General features: G+C 33.7%; 1 protein-coding gene across 4 annotated transcripts in view; it reads left to right on the top strand.

The window, feature by feature from the left end:
• LOC145681119 (proton channel OtopLc-like) overlaps positions 1-20,357 on the top strand; it is a 342,484-nt gene extending 322,127 nt beyond the window's left edge. For all 4 annotated transcript variants that reach the window (XM_081752541.1, XM_081752540.1, XM_081752544.1 and 1 more), the window contains 3 exons: positions 7,457-7,617; positions 12,401-12,590; positions 14,849-20,357. In XM_081752541.1, the coding sequence (XP_081608667.1) occupies positions 7,457-7,617; positions 12,401-12,590; positions 14,849-15,840 (1,343 nt within the window). In that variant the 3' untranslated portion in view covers positions 15,841-20,357. The remainder of the gene's footprint in view (positions 1-7,456; positions 7,618-12,400; positions 12,591-14,848) is intronic.
• Positions 20,358-20,800: the final 443 nt, after the last annotated feature.

Raw genomic sequence — 20,800 nt, 5'->3', positions numbered from 1 at the left:
TGTTCCTGCAAATTGTGCTTCTACTTTCCTAATCTACAAAGATAATATATAAAATGCAAACTTTTCGCACTGAAATAAAGGCTTATTAGTAATAAGTAAATAAATAAACTCTGATGAATACAGTAAAGAGCGTACCATGGTTCCACGTATGGAATATTCGAAGGAGCATTTTGCAGTAATAAAAGCTAAATATCCTTTTATATGGGCAACCAACATTCTTTTGCTACTATGCAGGTTGCATAGAAGCTAGGGAATGCAGATTGTAAACTAGATATGAATAGGCACCGTTACCCGTGTAAATGTTAACGGATTGACTTGATTAACGAACTTGACTAATCCAAGCCGTCTATTCCAAGAAACAAAATTTAAAAATTCGCTTTCATTCAAGTAATTTTGTGGAGTAACGGACGTGCGGCTGTACGAACTAATAATACAACTTTATTGTCCTTCTAGTGTGATCCTAATAAATAAATTAATTAATTAACTTTTTTTTAAAATCACTCAAAATTTCGTTACTTGATTTATGCCGTCAATTGACAGGTACAATAAGAATTCTACAGTTATTTCAATTGTCGTTTGAGCTTCATCGTGACTAAGTGGTTAGCTTACGCGTGGGAGATCCTGGTTCGATTCCTGGAGAGAGCTCATGTTCGGATTCCATGTTAAGTTGTTAAGTTTACGTCTCATATAACCACGCTGAAAGGGACGTTAGACTGATACTCAATTATCATTAAACGGTCTTTAATAATCCATTGTTTTTGTTTATTATTCAGTTTTTTTCTTTTAGGAAGTAGGAAAACCACTAGATGTTAACCATCATTTAATAATCACAACGTGCTTTTTTAAAATTATTATTTAGTTGGTAAGATTAGACGTTACTAACTGCTAACGCAAATTGCTGGAACGTTAGACGCTTGGTATCTCGCAAATTTAAAACTTATTTTTTTAATGCAAAAAAATATTGCATTACAAGATAGATTACATACTTAAATACTTGTTTAACACCCGTGGTGCATGCCACAGAAATCTAGATGCAATGAGGTTAGTGGAAATATATTATTCGAATACAGAGAAATATGTAGCTATATATAACACCCACAGTGTACAGAATTTACCTAATTCAACTTCATGTAGACATGTTAGAACAGAGAATCATTCGCTACATAGATTTATCGTTCGTCAAAATCATTCGAACTGTCCCCACTTGATTACCAGTAATTGTGCAGCTGAGAATGTACTTATACAGGTGTATGTAGCGTTTGAAATGATTGTTCTACTTTGTAAAATACTAACAAACAAATCCTACTCAATCGCTAATGCCTCTTGCAAGTTGTACAGTCACGAACATTCATTTTTAAATATATAGGAAGATGATTGTTATTATGTTCAATACATCGCAGAGTTACCAGGCTATATATCGACCTTTCCTCGTTCTTGGCATGTTCCTTATTTTTTTAAGATCCAACAGCAATTTTGTTTTAATATGTAACTTAAGTTTTAATAATTATATAGGTGTAAACTAAACTCTTGACGTATAGCCCGTGGAGGAGGGGGCAAGGATTACCAGCTAGCTTGTGGCAGGCATGCTTTTGGGGGTAATGTGTGGTCAGCACATCGCCTCCTCATACCGTTAATACTGACTTTCTCTATGTAAAGTAGCTCCCAATTTGTCCTTACGACACTAGATGGATACTGCAATGTCAACACAAACTACTGAATACAAACGATCACCCATCTTTCCTCTGGCCAGCCCCGACACTGCTTAACTTCGCTGATTTCACGAGAAGCGGTATATTCCCAGCGCGGTTAGGGCGTTGACATAAATACATGGGTGTAGAATAACTTTACTTTGGTGATCTTTAAACGCCAAGATGTCTTATTTAACACAATAGTAACGTAGTTAGATGCGAAAATAAAGATCACTTGGAACAGGCTGTAAACTTCCAAGAATTGAGCAATGAGAAGCTTAGTCTGAGATCAAGACGATTACCAACCATTAATCCAGCTTCCAAAGCATCATGATTTTTTTAAGCAAAGAATTTAAACACCGATTTTGATATTTTTCTTATGGCGGCATGTGTGTGTCTACAAAAGGCAGTATCCAACATGTTTGGACTTACTTGGCTCTCTTTTCAGCCTTCAGCTCTTGTTGATTGCATGATCAGTACCCATTTTGCTAAACATAATTATACCCTGTGATGTTGAATATGCGTGTACTAAACACGAGGGAAGTGTGTGTGCCTCGAGATATGGTTGACGTTCCATTATACTTGGGTTACAATGTTTTTCGTATTCCCTAGCATTCTACAGAGCATTTTCCTTGTGTCTTTTTCTAGATTTATCAGCAAAGAATACCGACAATTTTTTAGAATTACACACCACTAAAATAACAATGATTGGTATCAATAATGACAATCAATAATAATAGGGGGCGCGGTGGCTCAGTGGTAGAGCGTTCACCTCTGGTGCTTGGAGTCCCGGGTTCGATCCCAGCCCCCGCCAAGTGAACTTTGTGGTGGACAAACACCGTGCTCGTGGGTTTTCTCGGGGTTCTCCCGTTTCCTCCCACTTTCTTCATTCCACCATTTCACTCATCTCTCATTATCACCGTCTCCTTTAGCCTAACCGGCATAACCGTGGGACGTAAAACTCAAAGATTTCATTTCATTTTACAATCAATAATAATAATAATAGTAATAATGGATTTTGCTGTTGAAATTTTAATATTTACATAGTTAATGCACAAAACTTAGTTTAAAATTGATGAAATATTATATTATCATCGATGAAGAATGTGTGCTGCTACATTTAAAGAAATTGATGAAATATTATATTGTCAACGAGCATAAATAAGCATGCCACACTTAAAAGAAATTGATGAAATATTGTACTGACATCGAACATAAATACACATGCTACATTTAAAGAAATTGATGAAATATTGTATTGTCATCAAACATGAATACGCACGCTACATTTAAAAAAATCAATGAAATATTGTATTGCCATCGAACATAAATACAATGCTACATTTTTTAGAAATAATGAAATATTGTAACATCATCGAACATAGCATGCATTTAAAGAAGTGAATTGCATATTGTATTACAATGGAAGTTATAACTGGACGTTAAATTTAAAGCAAATTGAGTCAGTAGAAAGAGTGAAATACTGATTACAGAATTTGCTCGAAACATACTAACTGAAAGATATTATGCGTTTGTTTTCCGGTGATGCATAGCGACAGATACTTATAGATCATTTTTTCAAATCTGAAAGACACACGAAATGAGTTTCAAGTTAAAGCATAATTTGTGTCATAATATATTAATACTTCTTTATCTGATGCATCAAAAATTACACTGAGTAATTTTCACAAATTTTATGAGCCATATAGTAAATAAAACAAATCTGTTGATGACTGTAGAAATAATTAATTGTTGAAGGGGAACATTGAACATAATTTATCCACTGTGAACAAAAGCTGAACATGCTTGATTGGACGCAGAGCTATGGAGATGGAAAAATGAACATATGTTATTGAGGAAGGAACTATCCACATGTTTTATTGAAGGATAAACTGTGGACATGTTTAGTTGAAGGAAGAATTATGAGGATGCATAATTGGAGGAAAACTATCAACATGTTTAATTGAAGGAAGAATTATAAACCTGCTTAATTGGAAAAACTATGAACATGTTTAATTGAGTAAGAACTTTGAATATGCTTAATTGAAGGAAAAAACTATAAACGTGTTTAGTTGAAGGAAAAACTATGAACATGTTTAATTGAGTAAGAACTATGAATATGCTTAATTGAAGGAAAAAACTATAAACGTGTTTAGTTGAAGGAAAAACTATGAACATGTTTAATTGAGTAAGAACTATGAATATGCTTAATTGAAGGAAAAAAACTATAAACGTGTTTAGTTGAAGGAAAAACTATGAACATGTTTAATTGAAGTCTAAACTGTAGACATGTGTAGTTGAAGGAAGAATTATGAGGATGCGTAATTGGAGGAAAATTATCAACATGTTTAATTGAACGAAGAACTATAGACCTGCTTAATTGGAAGAACTGTGAACATGTTTAATGAGCAAGAACTATAAATATGCTTAATTGAAGGAAAAAACTATAAACGTGTTTAGTTGAAGGAAAAACTATGAACGTGTTTAATTGAAGGCTAAACTGAAGACATGTGTAGTTGAAGGAAGAATTATGAGGATGCATAATTAGAGGAAAACTATCAACATGTTTAATTGAAGGAAGAACTATAAACATGTTTAACTGGAAGAACTGTGATCATGTTTGATTGAAAAAAACTATGAATGTGCTTAATTTTGTGAAGGAAAAAAAACTATAAACATGTTTAGTTGAAGGAAAATATTGGAAGGACAGAACATGTTTAGTTGAAAACGTTTAATTGAAGAAAGACCTATGAACATGCTTAATGGGAGGAGGAACTATGAACATGATCAATCGGAGAAAGAAGAATCAACATGGTTAATTGAGGTAACAAATGTGAACATAACACTGAACTAAAGCTGAGTGCTTATGATCTTATGCCCAGCTTCTAATACCAGCTTTACTATTTACACAAGTTTTATAGTGAAGTGTTGTTGATGTCGGAAGAGAATTTACGATAAAGTGTTCCATAGTCCATAACTGATAACAAATCAGTTGTCAGGGATTTTTTTTTCTGTTGATAAGGGTCAACAAAGACGGTGGAGTTTAGTTTGTGTCCGATAATAACCAAATCATAAAGGTCAAGCCGAACGTATTTACTCGAACATAGCACTGTGTATTTCTTTTATATATATTGACTTGTCTTTCTCTTGTTATTACTAAAGATACTTGAAAGATTCTTATAATCATGGTCCTAAGAAGAATCTTAATATTCACTGCAATAAAAATTACATAAATACATTACTATATTTTACTTAACATGTACTATGAATTGTCAAAAAAAATTCTCTAAATGAATATGTTCATAGTTCATCCTACAATCAATCATTCATAACTCTTCCTCCAAGTAAACATGTTCGTCTTATTTCCACTAAATAATCATGTTCATAATCTCTCCTCTAATTAATAATGTTCTTCCACAGTTGCTTGAGTTCATAGTTCTTCTACCAATTCACCAATGTCAATGTTCATGGTTCTTCCTCCAATTTATTACGTTTATATTTCTTGCAATAAATGTCAATAGTTCTTCCACCAATTAATGATGTTTTCCTTTCAATTTACAATATTTATAGGTCTTTCTCCAATTTGTCATGTTCATAGTTCTTGTACCAATAAACTGTTCTCCATTCTACATTTATCAATCAAGTTCACAGTTCTTTAACCAATTAATCATGTCCACAATGTTTCTTCTAATTAACCATATTCGTAATTTTTTTAACTCTTGTTTTAGTTTAACGTCCCACGTTTATGCAACCGAGGCTAGAGGAAACAGTGATTATGAGGTGAATGATATGGTGGAATGACGAAAGTACGAGGAAGAACCTCGAGAAAATTCATGCACATGGTGTTTATGCACTTCAAAGCCTACTTGGCTCGAGTTGGGATCCAACCATGGATCCCACGAACCATAGGTGAGCACTCTATCACTGAGCCATTGTAGCTTCATTTTATCAATCAAATACATTGAAGATAATATTTTTTCTTCGATAGAAGCTCAACGATGTAAATACGAGGGATAATCAAAAAGTAAGGTTACAAAGCCTGCAGTGAAACATGTATATATTATTTCATACAACCAATACAGCAACAGATAGTACATACATTAGGTTATTTTTCGACATAGCCTCCACATCGGTTGAGGAACTTCTCGCATCGTGGGATAAGTTTAAAGATTCCCTCCTGGTAAAAATTCTGTCCTTGAGTGTTCAGGCACAGTGTCACGCAGTATTTCACCTCCTCACCTGAAGCGAAGCGACGATCTCCTAGGTGCTTCCGAATGATATTCCCAATTCAGCTATCAGATGCCACAACATGATCCTCTTGGTTGCCCTGAATGAGCTCCTCCACGCGAGCTGTGTTCAAATCTGTTGATGCCATGCTGGGTCGGCCACTTGCGCTCCTTGTAGGTAACGTTTTCTCTACCACCTGCAAACTTTCGACACTACTCTGCGACATGCCGACGAGATATTAAGTCTTTCCGTAAACCTCTATCTGCTGCCGGAGAATTTCAGCCGCGGTTACTTGTTTCGTGCGGCCCACAGAAATCGAATAACTGAGCGGATTTCAGCGTTGCCAACCTGATGAGAACATATGATCGTACGTAACACTTAAAATTATCGTTTTTGTCGTAAAATTATCGTATCTTTTGTTTTCAGTCTCAATATCAAGCTTTATTATTATTATTATTATTATTATTATTATTATTATTATTATTATTATTATTATTATTATTAGGAAACTAACATGAACGTTTGCAGCTAAAACTATAATTAACAATCTACATAAGAAACAAGATTGGAGCTTAATTCTTCACCACTCTATCGAAAACAAAATCTAATTTTCCTTCAAGACTTTATGTATTTACTTGGGAAAACTTCTCTCAAATGCATTAGGTAGGTAAAATTCCCTCCTTTTGATCGTTTTCCTATGTAAATACAAACGTGGCCCTCGGTTTGATTACAGGTAGAATCATGTGTTTGCAATACAAATACTAGTAGTGCTTTGGATCAGTTTTACAGTACGTTCCATCTCACACAGAATAGTTGTTCAAAATTATGTTAAACTGCAATAATCCAATCAAGCAATTACGTAGTAATAATGAACTATGTAAACAGATGAAATGGTTTTGTGGTTTTGAAGTACGATAAATGTACAATGTAGTTAACAGTGTAACATAAAAATATTTGAATTACTACCCGATTAACTTTAATTTGCTTGGATTATTTACCTTCTCGAGACGCCTTGAGTAATTTTGTCACATACTCGTATGTTCCAAATTCATATTCTTTTTCATGCAATGAATAAAATTTCTTTCGAAATTGGAATTTCAAACCTCCAGAATTGTTTTTGCTTTTTACCAAGAGTCAGTAAATTATCGTATGCTTTCCTATTATCGTACAGCAGCTATCGTACATCGTAGAGGGGTCATAATTATCGTATGATTCGATAATTATCGTACAGGTTGGCAACGCTGGCGGATTTCTTCGCGAGACCAGTTTTTCAAACGAGTCTCCATTTGTATTTACGTACAACTAACGCCATAGGTGGTGGATGGCTGAAACTCTGCACAGTTGCCAACTCCATCTATTACAATTACTGCACACTTCAAATTCCTCTATAACAGACGAAACTCCAGAAATATCGGCCATATAACCTCGTAGCTTTAAATCATGTTTTGCCACTTAGCACGTAATATAACATTCTTTTTGGAAAACAAGAATTATATTCTTAAATGTATATTACAAATATTTTTTTTCTTCCTTTGTTCTAGCATTTGGCATTGGAAGCATGATCTACTCGGGTCTGGAGTTTGGTCAGTACTTTGAACTTGAGAGAGACACGCAATGCCATAATGTGTTAGTGGCTCTTACACCTGCCACACGAATGGCCTTCATTTTTATACAAATGTACTTCATCTTTCTGAACAATGAAGTAAGTACATTACGCACCATCTTGTTATATTTTAAATATTCTTGATTGGTTTTATATTGGTGTCTTAACATATTGATATTCAATATTAATGATCCTTTTTTTTTCGATAAATTCTAGTCGTCTAAGTGCAAATGTGTATGTAGCACATATTTAGTATTATGCAAGGTATTCGTTCTACGAGGTGTGTTTTTAAAGTAAATGTCGTTTTGAAATTTGGCCGCTAAAGCGCTGCGGTCGGCATCCCGCGCATGATGTGTGCTATGTGGCTACACTCCTGTTGGAAAGTTATAAACACTATTACGAAAACATTCCACCATGTTTACGTTAGTTTGTGAGTAGTTGAAATGTCTCTGCCGATTGAGAAGCCTGTCGACTGTGAAATATGCGCTGTGATTTGTTTTCTTAGTGCTAAAAGTGTGAAAGTGGCTGAAAATCGCCGCTAGATTAGTGAAGTGTATAGAGAAAACATTATGAGCGGTGGAACTGTACGGAAATTTGCTACAGCTTTTAAAGATAGAACGCGAATGTTTATGATGAGGAACGAAGTAGGCGACTTTCTGTCATCGCTGAAAACTTGGTGCAGAAAGTTGACAAAAAAAGTGAAAGAAAACAGATGATTTACAATTTTGTCGTTATCTGTTATCGCTCATAATGTTTTCTCTATACACTTTACTAATCTGGCAAAGAATTTCAGACGTTTTCATGCTTTTAGCACTAAGAACGCGAATCACAGCGCGTTATTTCACAATCGGCGTGATTCTCAATCGGCAGAGGCATTTTAACTATGGCCAAATGTTTTCGTAATGCCGTCTGAGGCTTGCCAAAGATGTAGGTACACAGCGCGCATGCGCAGGATGCCGATCGCAGCAATACAGCGACCGAATTTCAAAGCGGTACGTACTTTAAAAACATATCTCGTGAAACGAACAATAATTTTTAATTACTGTTGAATAAATAAATAATTCCTTGTTAGGTGTAGATCCCTTTGGATTTCACTTCAACAAATTGTATTTAAGCAATTCCTTTATAACATATGATCACGGCAAGTTGATTAAATTAATCTAGATTAAGTAATAATCACTACAGAACCTATTTTCTTTTCTTTTTGTTTAGTTTTCTGTAGTACAAAAAATTATCACCAACGAAAACAATTATTTATTAGTCATCATTATAATTCGGGCATATGTGTACTTGCATAAAAGTATTCACAAAACATTTACAAGTATTTAAATGTGCAATCTTCGTATTCGTCCGAATTGTCACAAATTAAAGACAAAATTGTTTGTGGAGGAAGTTATAACCATTGTTAATAAGCATGATAATGAAGCAGAATTATTGTGGAAACCATACTATTCATAAATGGAATAGTATTCGTTTATAACTATACTTATAATTATTTTTAAAAAATAAAACAAAAATGATATTCATTATAAGATAATGACTGTAAAAGAGTTGTTTTAAATACCAGGATGAAGCTTTCGAATGGAGAAATTGGTTGTATAAATAACAAAGAAAATTAGACAATTAGCATATAAAATAGATTATTGTAGTAATAAATTCCATTACGAAATAGAAATAGAATATCGTGTCTCTCTTGAAATATGAAGTATGATAATTCAACCCAATACAACGTAGTTCGACAACTGTTAAACATAGGAAAAGGAGTTTTAAAAGTTACATATGACCTTGTTTGCTTCTTTATTTTTATATATTCTTCACATTTGAGCAAATTTGTTATCGAAACAACTGCTCAAATTAGCAATTGGATAATTATGATGGAACGAATAATTTGTTTGAATAAGCTTTAAACACCAAATAACCGTTCAAATATTTATTGAAATAAAAAATAATACTTGGAATGATTATTCAAATAACTTATTATTGTTCGAATGTCGAATGGTTAATTTTAACCACAAGTTAATCATACCGAAACCACTCGACATCAGAATGCAATGTGATATGGATTGCCAAATACAGTCGTATTCGGTTGCATCCGAATACAATTTGATGTAGATTGCCAAATACAGTCGTATTCGACGTTTTAATAGCATGCGTTGAGAATCGACATTGTTCGAATTCGGCTACGTTAGAATTAGATTGATATTAACAGACTATTGGCGAATAGATCTATCAAAACAATTTAATGACTAACATATTAATTATCTTATGATTGTGTGTGTGTTTCATTTTGTGACTTGTACTATGGTGACGAAGTATTTATGTAAACAAGCTTAAAAATTCTTTAACATTTATCTTTCTCCGCACGCTGCAAGGAGTCTGTAAAGGTCAGTGTTTGTCCCCAGTCCAGCAAATTCTATTCTATTTTTACTGATAAATTTGTAGTTTAGAGAGTGGTAGTTGTATATTTGTGGAACAAATAATAAAAGATATTTCCTATCTGTGTTATAATTAGTATTAGAAAATTAGCTTACACTAGATTATAAAATTAGCTTACACTTACACTAGAGTGTTAGATTGCAATGTTTATATTACGATATATGTAATGTCTCCAATATCCTCTTTTCTACATAGAATTCTTGTAACACCATAATAAATAATAGTTTGACGATTTTTGTATGAGTAGTCCGTATTCTAATGGTTATGGTGTTGAACTTACGTTCCGGATTCGATTCCCGGCTGGAGTTCCCCAATTTTCTGCGTCCACTGAGCGTCGTGAAGCAAACTGGGGAGTCACATAAATACGGACGACCACAAGGTCTAGAAAGTTCCTGATACTAGTGTTAGAGTCAGGGGGATGCCCTGATATGTCCTGACATGCCCTAACCATGTGTTCGTCGTAAGACTGAGCGTTGCTCCGCAAGATGACGAAGCAGATTCATATCCCGCGAAAGACTGTCATGTCAGTGGTTTAGTTTGATTTTAGTGATCATTTTAGAAAGTGGACAGTTTAGTTGTTATGTTGTTGAATGAATTAATGTTGGTTTCAAACATTTTCACGTAAGAGATGGCCATTTTCTTCATCCTCACTTATCATAGCCTATAAGCCAATATTTCCCCCCCTCGCTCTTACTCTCCTAGTTACGTAACAACTTAGCTCTCATTCTGTAACTAGTATTGTTACCCATACCTTCGCTTATCCTCAAATAGTATTGTATCCCTCCAGTGGCGTACACAGAACTTCATCGAGAGAGGTTCAAGCTCCCAAGCTCATATAATTTAAACTTGTTTTTGTACGTGATAAATATTTATTTTTTGCACAATATCTTGCTCAAGGGAAAGTTAAAACCCTGGAAGCCCCCTTGCATACACCACTGTCTCCCTCACTCTGGTTTGGTCTCACGTGAATAGAATTATCACCCTTCCCCCTCATAAATTGAATTGCGAATGAGGGTAACATTCCTGAGAATAAAATAATTGTGGTCTCTATAATAAAGAAATATAGTCACCTATTTTATTTAGTGAAGAAATTTGCGGACAATTTAATGATGATGACATTAGTTGCATCTTTATGTTTCGGGCTTCGTATAAGAAATGACCCAGCAACATTTAATAACACATTTAAAAATATTATAACTTACTTTTTTGACTGATTACTTTGTTTTTTACATATTATTTTTCTATATTGTTCATGGTTATTAAGTAGGTTTCTTTTTAAATTTTCTGTATTTTTCATTGACGTTTATGACTTACTTTCCAAATTTTCCATACAGTTTCTTTGCTATTTTTATGGGTTATTTTCTAAATTTTCAATGTCTTTCCTGGCATCTGTGTAGCTTACCTTCTAAATTTTTCATATTGTCTGCGGTCACTTCCAAATAGTTCCTGGTTACTTTTATGACTTAGTTTCTAAAATATCCGTCATTCCTGCTCACTTGGTAGCTTACTTTCTATATTCTCAATGCCGTTCCTGGCCATTGTATGGCTTACTTTCTAAATTGTCCGTAAGTTTTCTTGATACTCTAGGTTTATTATCTAAACTTTCCTTACTATTTTTCCCACTTTATAGTTTACTCTCTAAATTCACAGTATCATTTCTGATTGCTTTATAGCTTACTTTCTAAATTCTCCATACCGTTTCTGGCCACTTTTATCATTTAGTTCCTAAAATTTCCCTATCATTCATAATTACTATGTGACTACTTTCTAAATATTTTACATTTCGTTCATGGTCTTTCGTTATTTATTAAATTTTAAAGCAGTCGGTCGACTAGACTTGCAATAATCTAAACTAGCCAGTGGCATGACAACCCTTATGGGTCTGTCTCTCCAACGCCATCTGTTAGTAACCATTTGAACTACCTCTAGCCTAACGACGAACACATGATCAACGAATTGCGAAGCCCTGTCTCTCACAGGCGTATCAGGAGCTTTAGAGAGGTCTTTTGTTCACGTGACTACCCAATTTGCCTCATGACGCTGGGTGGACGTCGACAATTGGGAAACACCGGCCGGGAATCGGATGCGGGACCACACGAACGTGAGTCCAATGCTTTAACCACTAGAATACGGTGTCCCCTCAGTGCACTTGTAATCAGGGCCGTCGCGTGCGTTGTCAGCGCCCGGGGCGAAAAATTCCCAGGCGCCCCCCAGGGGGCTATGAAAAACAAGAGTTTATTCTGTACTACTAGATAATAACATAATCTGAATTCCTTGAATTTTGTTGAATTGTCGTCCCGGCGCTTCCCCCCCCCCCCGGTCGCCCCGCCCAAGCGACGGTCCTGCTTGTAATAGTGACCTTAAATAAAATGTTAGGAAATAATTTTTTTGACTCTCTTGTGAATTTTCAGTTATTCTAAACCAATTTGGATATATTCTATTTCAGCAAATGAAAGTTTACAAGTACAAAATTCTCGCTCGCTTCGGACTAATGCATATGATTGGAACCAACCTGTCTGTGTGGCTGAATGTGTTGGTACAGGAAACAAAACACGAGATCCTTACCTTCTTCCATGCAGAGAACAATACCCTAGGCTTCCCTACGGGTGGACATAAGTCTTCGCATCATGGAGTCTGTAAGTTTTAATTTAACTATTTGTTTTCTTTCCTTTTTTCTTGTTTTCCTTGACTATACACTTCTGAAAGGAAAGTAATGATCATAGAATTAAGGCAAAGAGAACTAATTTTAATGCTGCATTTATAACTACAAAATTCCTCAAAGCTACTCATCTGGGATTATGTAATATAATTTTAATACTTTATTCCATTCAGTTGCTGTCACATTTCGCCAGGACTTACGTTTGTTGGACCGCAAGAGGTGTATTTTTTTTTATATCTATCATAATTTAACGTGTTCAAAACAGTAAAGTAGGCTGCAGCGGCTGAACTTTCTTGCTACGCCACTGAAAGAGAGATAAATATTAGGGTCTAGTATCTTGTTTCTGAGTAGTTATCTTAAATGTAAAACAAACAAGGAACTCAAGTATAACAACAATTTTATACTGAATCCTGAGTATGATTTATATACTAATCCAGCTACACACCTTTTTTGAGCACTTGTGGAAACTAACTCTATGGCTTATGGAAGGTTTAATGCCGCGTTCACAAAAGCTCTCCAGTAACTTCTATCCTTAGCCAACTGGATCCAGTTTCTACTTTGTATTCCTATTTCTGCTAGATCCATCTTAATATTGTCATCCCATCTGCGGCTAGGTCTTCCTAATGGTCGTTTTCCGATTGGTCTTTCAGTTAAGACTTTGAAAGCGTTCCTACTTTCTTCCATTCTGGCTGCATGACTTGCCCACCTGAGCCTCCTAGATTTGATGACCCTAACAATGTTTGGTATAAAATTATGTAGTTCGTCGTTACGAAGTCTCCGTCATCCCTCATTCCCGTATCTCTTGGGTCCGAATATTCGTGTCAGGATCTTGTTCTCAAATACTTTCAGTCTACGTTCTTCCCTTCAGAGTAAGCGACCATGTTTCGCAACCATACAGAACAACAGGCATGATTATCGTTTTATATGCATTTTAAGCTTCAAATGCCTCACTTGTGTAAAGCTGGTGAGAAAATCACAAATAACATTATAGACTTTTACATAGACTTAGAACCTTTTTATACATTAATGTTAGCATCGAATGTTTATCCACTAATGAATGTATATTAATAAAGCAGCTTTCAGAACAAATGTTACAAACATAAATGTGAAAAAAAAGTTCATTACATTAAGAATGAATTTATGAAGTTAAAAAAGTTAATTTTTCGTAAAAGTCTAGAAGGTTAAGTTAATTTTTTGTAAAAGTCTAGAAGGTCTCGTTATTATTAATGGTATGAACTATTTGTTACAAAATGAATTACAAAGAAAGGAAACGAAACATCTGAGAAACAAAAACTCACAATGTGTTGTTACATTTTAAAAAATAACATGTTACTATAGTAATTCTGCAACAATAATGCAAGTATAATTTGTCATGAATTGAACAAATTGAAATAAGAACTTTAGTCAATTCATCAAACAAAATTAAATCAGAGAAAAATGTCGAATGAAATATTAACTATTATTATGAATAGAAGTAGTAGTGGTAGCAATAGGATTGGTAATACTATTAGTAGTGATAGTTCAGTTATGACCCAGCTTCGTGACGAATTTGAAAGCTTTGTATATTAAGAGGTAGCAAAATCTGGTCTAGCACGCAAAAAAACAGCGGCGATGGGAGCAGATGTGCTTACTACGCACTATGTATCTAAAAGTCCTCTGGCTGGTCATACCTATTCTTGCGCAATATCATCAGAATATTTATTATTAATAATAATAATAATAATAATAATAATAATAATAATAATAATAATAGTAATAAAATAGTAGTATTAATCTTTACAAGCCGTATTCGATGTGTAGTGGCAAGCACAAGTCTTTGACACATGTGGTCCTAGGTTCGATTCTCGATGGAAGATAATTGTACGCATTAGAGTGGTTTCTATTCCACCTAAAGCTGTAGATCCACGTCTCATTTAGCTTCGATGGTGAAAGGGAATCAAAACTTTAACAAACAAATAAATAGGAAGAATTTTATGTCATTATGCAAAAGCCAGTTTATAAAGAATACTTCGTACTATTAAAGATGGGTCCAAATATATGTTTACGTTATATTAACCATGTAACTCGAACCTATGGCCATGTGCGTGTAAAGCGAGCCATCTGATCAAACATTATCAGGGGTTCGCTTGTGTTAATGACTTCACAAATGCAATTTAGGTCGCAAATAGAAGTTCTGATAAACAAATGCACTTCACTATTGCCAACTAAACCAGATAAATTTTCTTGTTCTTGCAGCTATGAAGCTTACTGCTACTACTAGTACCACTACAACACTGTCTCCGCCAACAGATGGAGACCACCACCGTGTAGCCAGAGGTCTTTTCCAAGGTCCGCATCATATTTACCAATGTCGCAGAACAAACATAATGGGTTCCCTCGTGCAAGACGCTAGCCCTTTCCTTTTCCCTTGCACCATTGAGTACAGTCTGATATGCGCTGCCATATTATACGTTATGTGGAAGAACATCAGCCGCTTGGAGGGACAAGGAGCTACTCGAGGAAAGACGCATATCAGCACCAAACGTTCTCCGCATCACTATTCTGTGGATTGCGCTCGTGCACACAAAGGTCTCTTTGTTGGAATACTGGTTCTTGTTCTCACTATCATCAGTTTGATTCTGTTCTTTGTTCTTATCAGCAAGCCAGAGTATGTCAGTTTGGCCGTTATGGAGGTAAACATATGTGAATTGGCTCTGTACACAATGACAACGTTTGCCGTTATGGTTGGCTTCTTCCAGATTCGAGTCCTCAAATATGATGGGCGAAGAAATTTGGAGCTGGATAATATATTGCTGATAGTTGCACAGACAGGAATGTTCATTTACAGCACTTTTACCATCATTGGAGGTCATTTCACCATTGAAAAGAACACGGTACTAGTTCTCATCACTGCATTGGCTTCTCTGGTTCAAACCACATGTCAAACCATCTTTGTTCTAGACGCTTCGAGACGCAGTTGCTGTACGGCGGAGCAGATGAGGAAAAAACCAGGACGAGAGCTTGTCACCTTCTTATTAGTCACGAATCTTGCCATGTGGGCTATAAACACTTTAGAAAAGAGTCGCGCTGATTCTCATCCGATTCAGCTCCATTTCTACGGACTGTGGGCATGGACCATCATCACCCATGTCAGCATGCCATTGGCCATCTTCTACCGTTTCCATTCAACAGTCTGTCTGTGTGAGATCTGGAAGCGTGCTTACAAAATGAAGCCAACGTACATGTAGGAACGACTGAACCGCGTCGACGTGGTGCGCATATTCTAAATAACATATTCATCGTAGTGAAGATTGGACATGGACAGGGTCCTCTGCTCGGGGCGGTGGATGACTCACAAGCGATTCCGTGAGCGCCACTGTGATCGTTTCTCCTCAGCGTTAGAGGCTGCAGGATATTTCAGAACAAGTTGCTTCGAAGCTAGTCAGTTTTCAGTTTCGTCGTCGTTTTCGCTGAAAGATTGTGTCTGCATTGCAAACTTTAGGTTCTACCTAGTGTAACTTGTATGTATTTGATGTGGAAGAGCTACACATTATATCAAACAATGGTGCTATTTTAGTATATGACATGCACCTCTTATCATGTCGTGAAAAAGGAGTGAATTATTAAGAGACTAGAAACTACTCTACAACACATTGCTTTTACGTTGATATTTCTCAAAGATATTAAACTAAAAGAGGATATGGTACATTTCTTGTCGTAAATACAAGAACTAATGGTACACGTATGCATATCGTGAAGAAAGGAAGAGTTTGCTGATATTTTGGGTAACATCATGCGTTGTTACCTCTATGAATATAAATATAACAAATAATACATTAACTAATATGTACAAAATACTGTATAAATATTAAATGTGAAAGAAAATATCTGAGAAAAATCAAACAAAAAAAAAGTATTGTAAAATGTACAAAATCATAAAACATAAAAAACAAAAAAATCTTCCTACTTATTGTCCATATGCTATTTAAAATGTGGTTCAAACATATCCAAGAAATAAGAGGTTTGCTTCTTCATTTGTTTTCTAGTAGCATTGTATAAAGATGTGCTTCTACTGTTGCTATAACGCTTGTGGATAGTATTGCAGTGTATAAAAATTGCCTTTCCTTCTTCAGGAAAACATAATAAGAATTATTAACTGGTCTTGGTGTCCGGAAGTTCTGAATACTCACTGCCTTCTCTGCAATATACATAATATTTTGGTTTTGTTTTGTCAAGAACAACAACCTTAGTATATTTCCTTTTTTAGACAAATGCTATTCAAATAGTTTGAAATAGTAATATTTACTACCAGGGATATGCTCAGGTGAAAATATACTTTGATGTAGCCGACTTTATTAGGTCTTCCGCAACATATCTGCCAGAAAAACATTCCCCTAACATATCTTCCTTGTACTGTACAAGACATTCCTAATCATTTAGGTTAGAGTACAAAATAGTTTTACATTTATCGATATAAATCAAATATTTTGGTAGGCAGTTTGTGAGGTAAAATGCTTGGTGTTGCCAAATATTATACTTTCTACTGGTGTGTGTAACCCTTTTTGCTATGTTTCAACTAATTATTTAGTGGACTACTTCCAGAACTTAGTTGAGCGTTAAGGATGTATTCAATAAAGATTGTTGGGAAGTAACTCATAGTTTAGCTTAGTAATGATGGCGTTCAAGTTCAACTTGTTTAGAAAAGAGGACTTGTAGCCTGAAAAGGTTTTGTTAAGCCACATGGCATGTTTTGAACTGAGTGAGTAAACTTGCATCACTACGTCTTTATTCCTAGATTTATGTGTCTCATATTACACTACGTTTTTAAATCAATAACCTTTCATTTTGTCTTCGCGATACTACATACTAACATAGGGAGTATTATTGAACTATTTTCAGTTTCAAATAATACTCTAATAGATTGCTCAATATAGGAGGTTTTTTTTTTTAAATATAAAATTAGGCACAAATACTTCTGCCTAGGTAAAGTGTAAGCTTTCATGTTGAATATTTGGAAGCACAATGAGAACTTGTAAAGAACTAAAGCTACATAGGTTCTCTCAAATTAGTTCAATTTTTTCCTACTTCATACATTAGTTGTTTATTCAAAAAAATTTCTTCCTCTTCTGTAATCAAAGTAGAGTTCAAAATACCTTTCTCACAGAGAGCAATGAAACATACTATCAAGAGGAACATAATGTCGTTAATAACATTAACAATCAAGATAATATATAAATTTTGCTAGTATTTCTATTGTGTTAATTAAAATAACGGACTACTATAATTTATACGTATTAGGCATTCTGTACTTGGCCTAATATAAAGCAAATGCAACTAGTATAGCCCACATAAATCTTAACCTTACCTTACGTTGAAAGCAAAGTCATATGCAGTTTAAGAAAAGTTAATATGGTGAAATCAATATACAGACTGTCGTAAGATTACATGAGAATAAGGACAGAGCAAATATCTTTCACATTCAGTAGAAATACGATAAAAAAGATTCGGTGAAAATGTTAAGATAGTACAGTAGCTTTAGTAAAGTTTGATAAAAATATCGACCAAACTTTTTAGTTAATTCTTAGTATATTAATACTCGATATTTGGGACCTCATAAGATTATATTACATATTTGCTGTGATTTCTCAAATGTTGTTACATTGAGAAATTTTTAAGTAATATCGAAGTTTTTTTTTTGTGTAGAAAGTTAGAAATGACAATAGCAAAAAGGGAAGCAAACAGAGTAGATGGAAGTTTATGAGTATGAAAAAAAACATTTAAAAAATAGTATTGTTTCACTAAGCAATCACGAGCAATGTTTTGTGTAAATCTTTGAATTAATTAACTTTTAGTAATACTATATAAAAGGCAAAGCCTGGGACCATGAGATGTAAAATTTCGATACAAAATCGAAGTAAAGTTTAGAAGTTTTAGTCGAAAGAATGAAACTCCTATTAGAGGAAGAGATACTTACGAAAAGTAAAATAAATATATTTTGTAAATCTTCATTTTAATGTGTTAGGTCTAGAGTTTTTAAAAAATAATTACAAACATACTAAGTGCTTACTGAAACTTGGACAATAAGATTATAAAATTTACATTTTTTGGAGGGGGAAAAAGTTATGAAAATTAATTTAGATAAATAGCTTTGTTTGTGAGGCATAAAGAGTACAAAATTCTGGACCATTATTAAGTAGGAAGAAAGAAAAACCAATTTTGTATTTTGCGAGTAGAATAGAAAGTTATACTCGACGGTAGAAAAAATATATATTTCTTTATTGTAAACTTTTGTATGCTAATATATTCATATAATTTGAACTGACAAGAAATTCTTGCATGGACACATGAGTTACTTAATTAAAAACATCAAATTCGATTTTAAAGTGAACCATTTTACTTTGCAATACGAAAGAATCTCACTTTACTTTATATAAAAGATAGTTATATGAAAATGTATGCTTTCTGTAAATCAAGGACAATCTTATCTAATACACAAGTAAATGTCAACATCGTAAAACTAACTACATGGGATTTAATTATAGTATAATGATGATTTTACACCGTAGTAATTTATATTTTGAAGTTTTTAGATATTAATAAGAACATTTTATTATTATTTCTGATTATTTACTTATTTCATCTGTAACAAAATATCAGTAACTATTGCATATAATGAAACAAAAAGATGACATTTCAATTGTGTAAAGTTTGCTATAATTTCAAGAAATACTTGTAATATAAGTTTCTGGTATCATTTCGAATCACTGTTTTTCACAGTAAATAATTCGTTATCATGTACTGCAAATTTATAGATATTTTTTATCAATAACGAAAACTCATTGTAAAATTGATCTCTTTCATCGTATAAATGGAAAAGATTACTTTTGGTATCCATATAAACAGTAGTTGACCAGGGATTTTTGAGCCATTTTTTTTTTCAAGTTTAATTAGAAACTATTAGATTAAATAATCCCTATTTGTATATACTGTATCATTATGTTTAACTTTGACTCTGGTTGTACATGTTTACAAATAGTTTGCTACGAATTAAAGATTGCTTTTTTGGATATATATATATATGTAATTATAGTAAACAATTATATTTGTTTTGATAAAACATAATGTAATATCTTTATAAATAACAAATATACATTAACTTTACATCATTCAAAAACCTTATTGTGATTTTTAGTTGTATTCCATTTTATATAGTCAAAATGGTATATACACGGAGAAGACCACAATACTAAGTAATACTGCTTGTTATCTTTAACTATGAACGTTACTAAAAGACAGCACAGGACAAAATATGAATATAAAATGTCAACAGTGATATACACTGAATTTTCACTCATATCACAATGGTTTAACTATATTTATTTTTTAATATTTACAAGATGAAAACTATCAATTAGTTTGTATATCTTTCGTGAAGAAAATAGATTCTATATTTACCTTATGATAAACACTGTAATGAGGATATTGGATATATTTCAGTAAGGTTCATAGTGTTTTCTACATGCGATTGAAAGGTATACTTACATCAACTTCGTCGTTGCCTTTATAGGAATATGAACATATATTATTCTGAATCACTTACAATCTGTGTCATATTTCATGTTAACATTTTCTAGTTTGTTATATATTATTATTGTAAAAAAAAAAAAACTTCGTATTGAATATGAATTTTGCATTCTGAAGATCGTGATCAAAAATTTAATTGAATTTAATCCATGAAAGAAAAAATATATATGTTGCAAATTTACTACCACCTAAGTTAAACTAATTTAAATTGGCTTGCATATAACAGATTCGAAGAACGACGTTTGTTTTAACAATAATGAACATTACCTTTGTAACAGGATTACATTTGTGCATTATTGCGTAGTAGTGATAGGTTTTGAAACTATCAAAAAACAAAATTAATTAATAGTAGTTCAGAAAATTTGATAAACGTGTCTACCCAATGTCTATGTTTTCGGAAGATTGTCTGACCGTAGGTAAATGCAGCAGATGAAATTAGCGTGAAGTAAAGCAAACAAGGTGGGTAAAGATCTAACTTTTCTCGCCTATAATAGTTATAAAAAGTAAAAGTATTTATAAAAGCCAGCATATCATATGAATATGAAGCTTTTACTTTAAACGTTACATCTTTGTAAGATGCATATGTGAAATATTGGTAAGTCACATAAAGAACTCCACAAACAA

The sequence above is a fragment of the Thermobia domestica genome, chromosome 3, assembly GCF_964235325.1.
Source record: "Thermobia domestica chromosome 3, izTheDome1.hap1.1, whole genome shotgun sequence".
NCBI lineage: Eukaryota > Metazoa > Arthropoda > Insecta > Zygentoma > Lepismatidae > Thermobia > Thermobia domestica.
The sequence above is the reverse complement of the archived record's forward strand: the minus strand, read 5'-3'. Positions and strand labels throughout refer to the sequence as shown.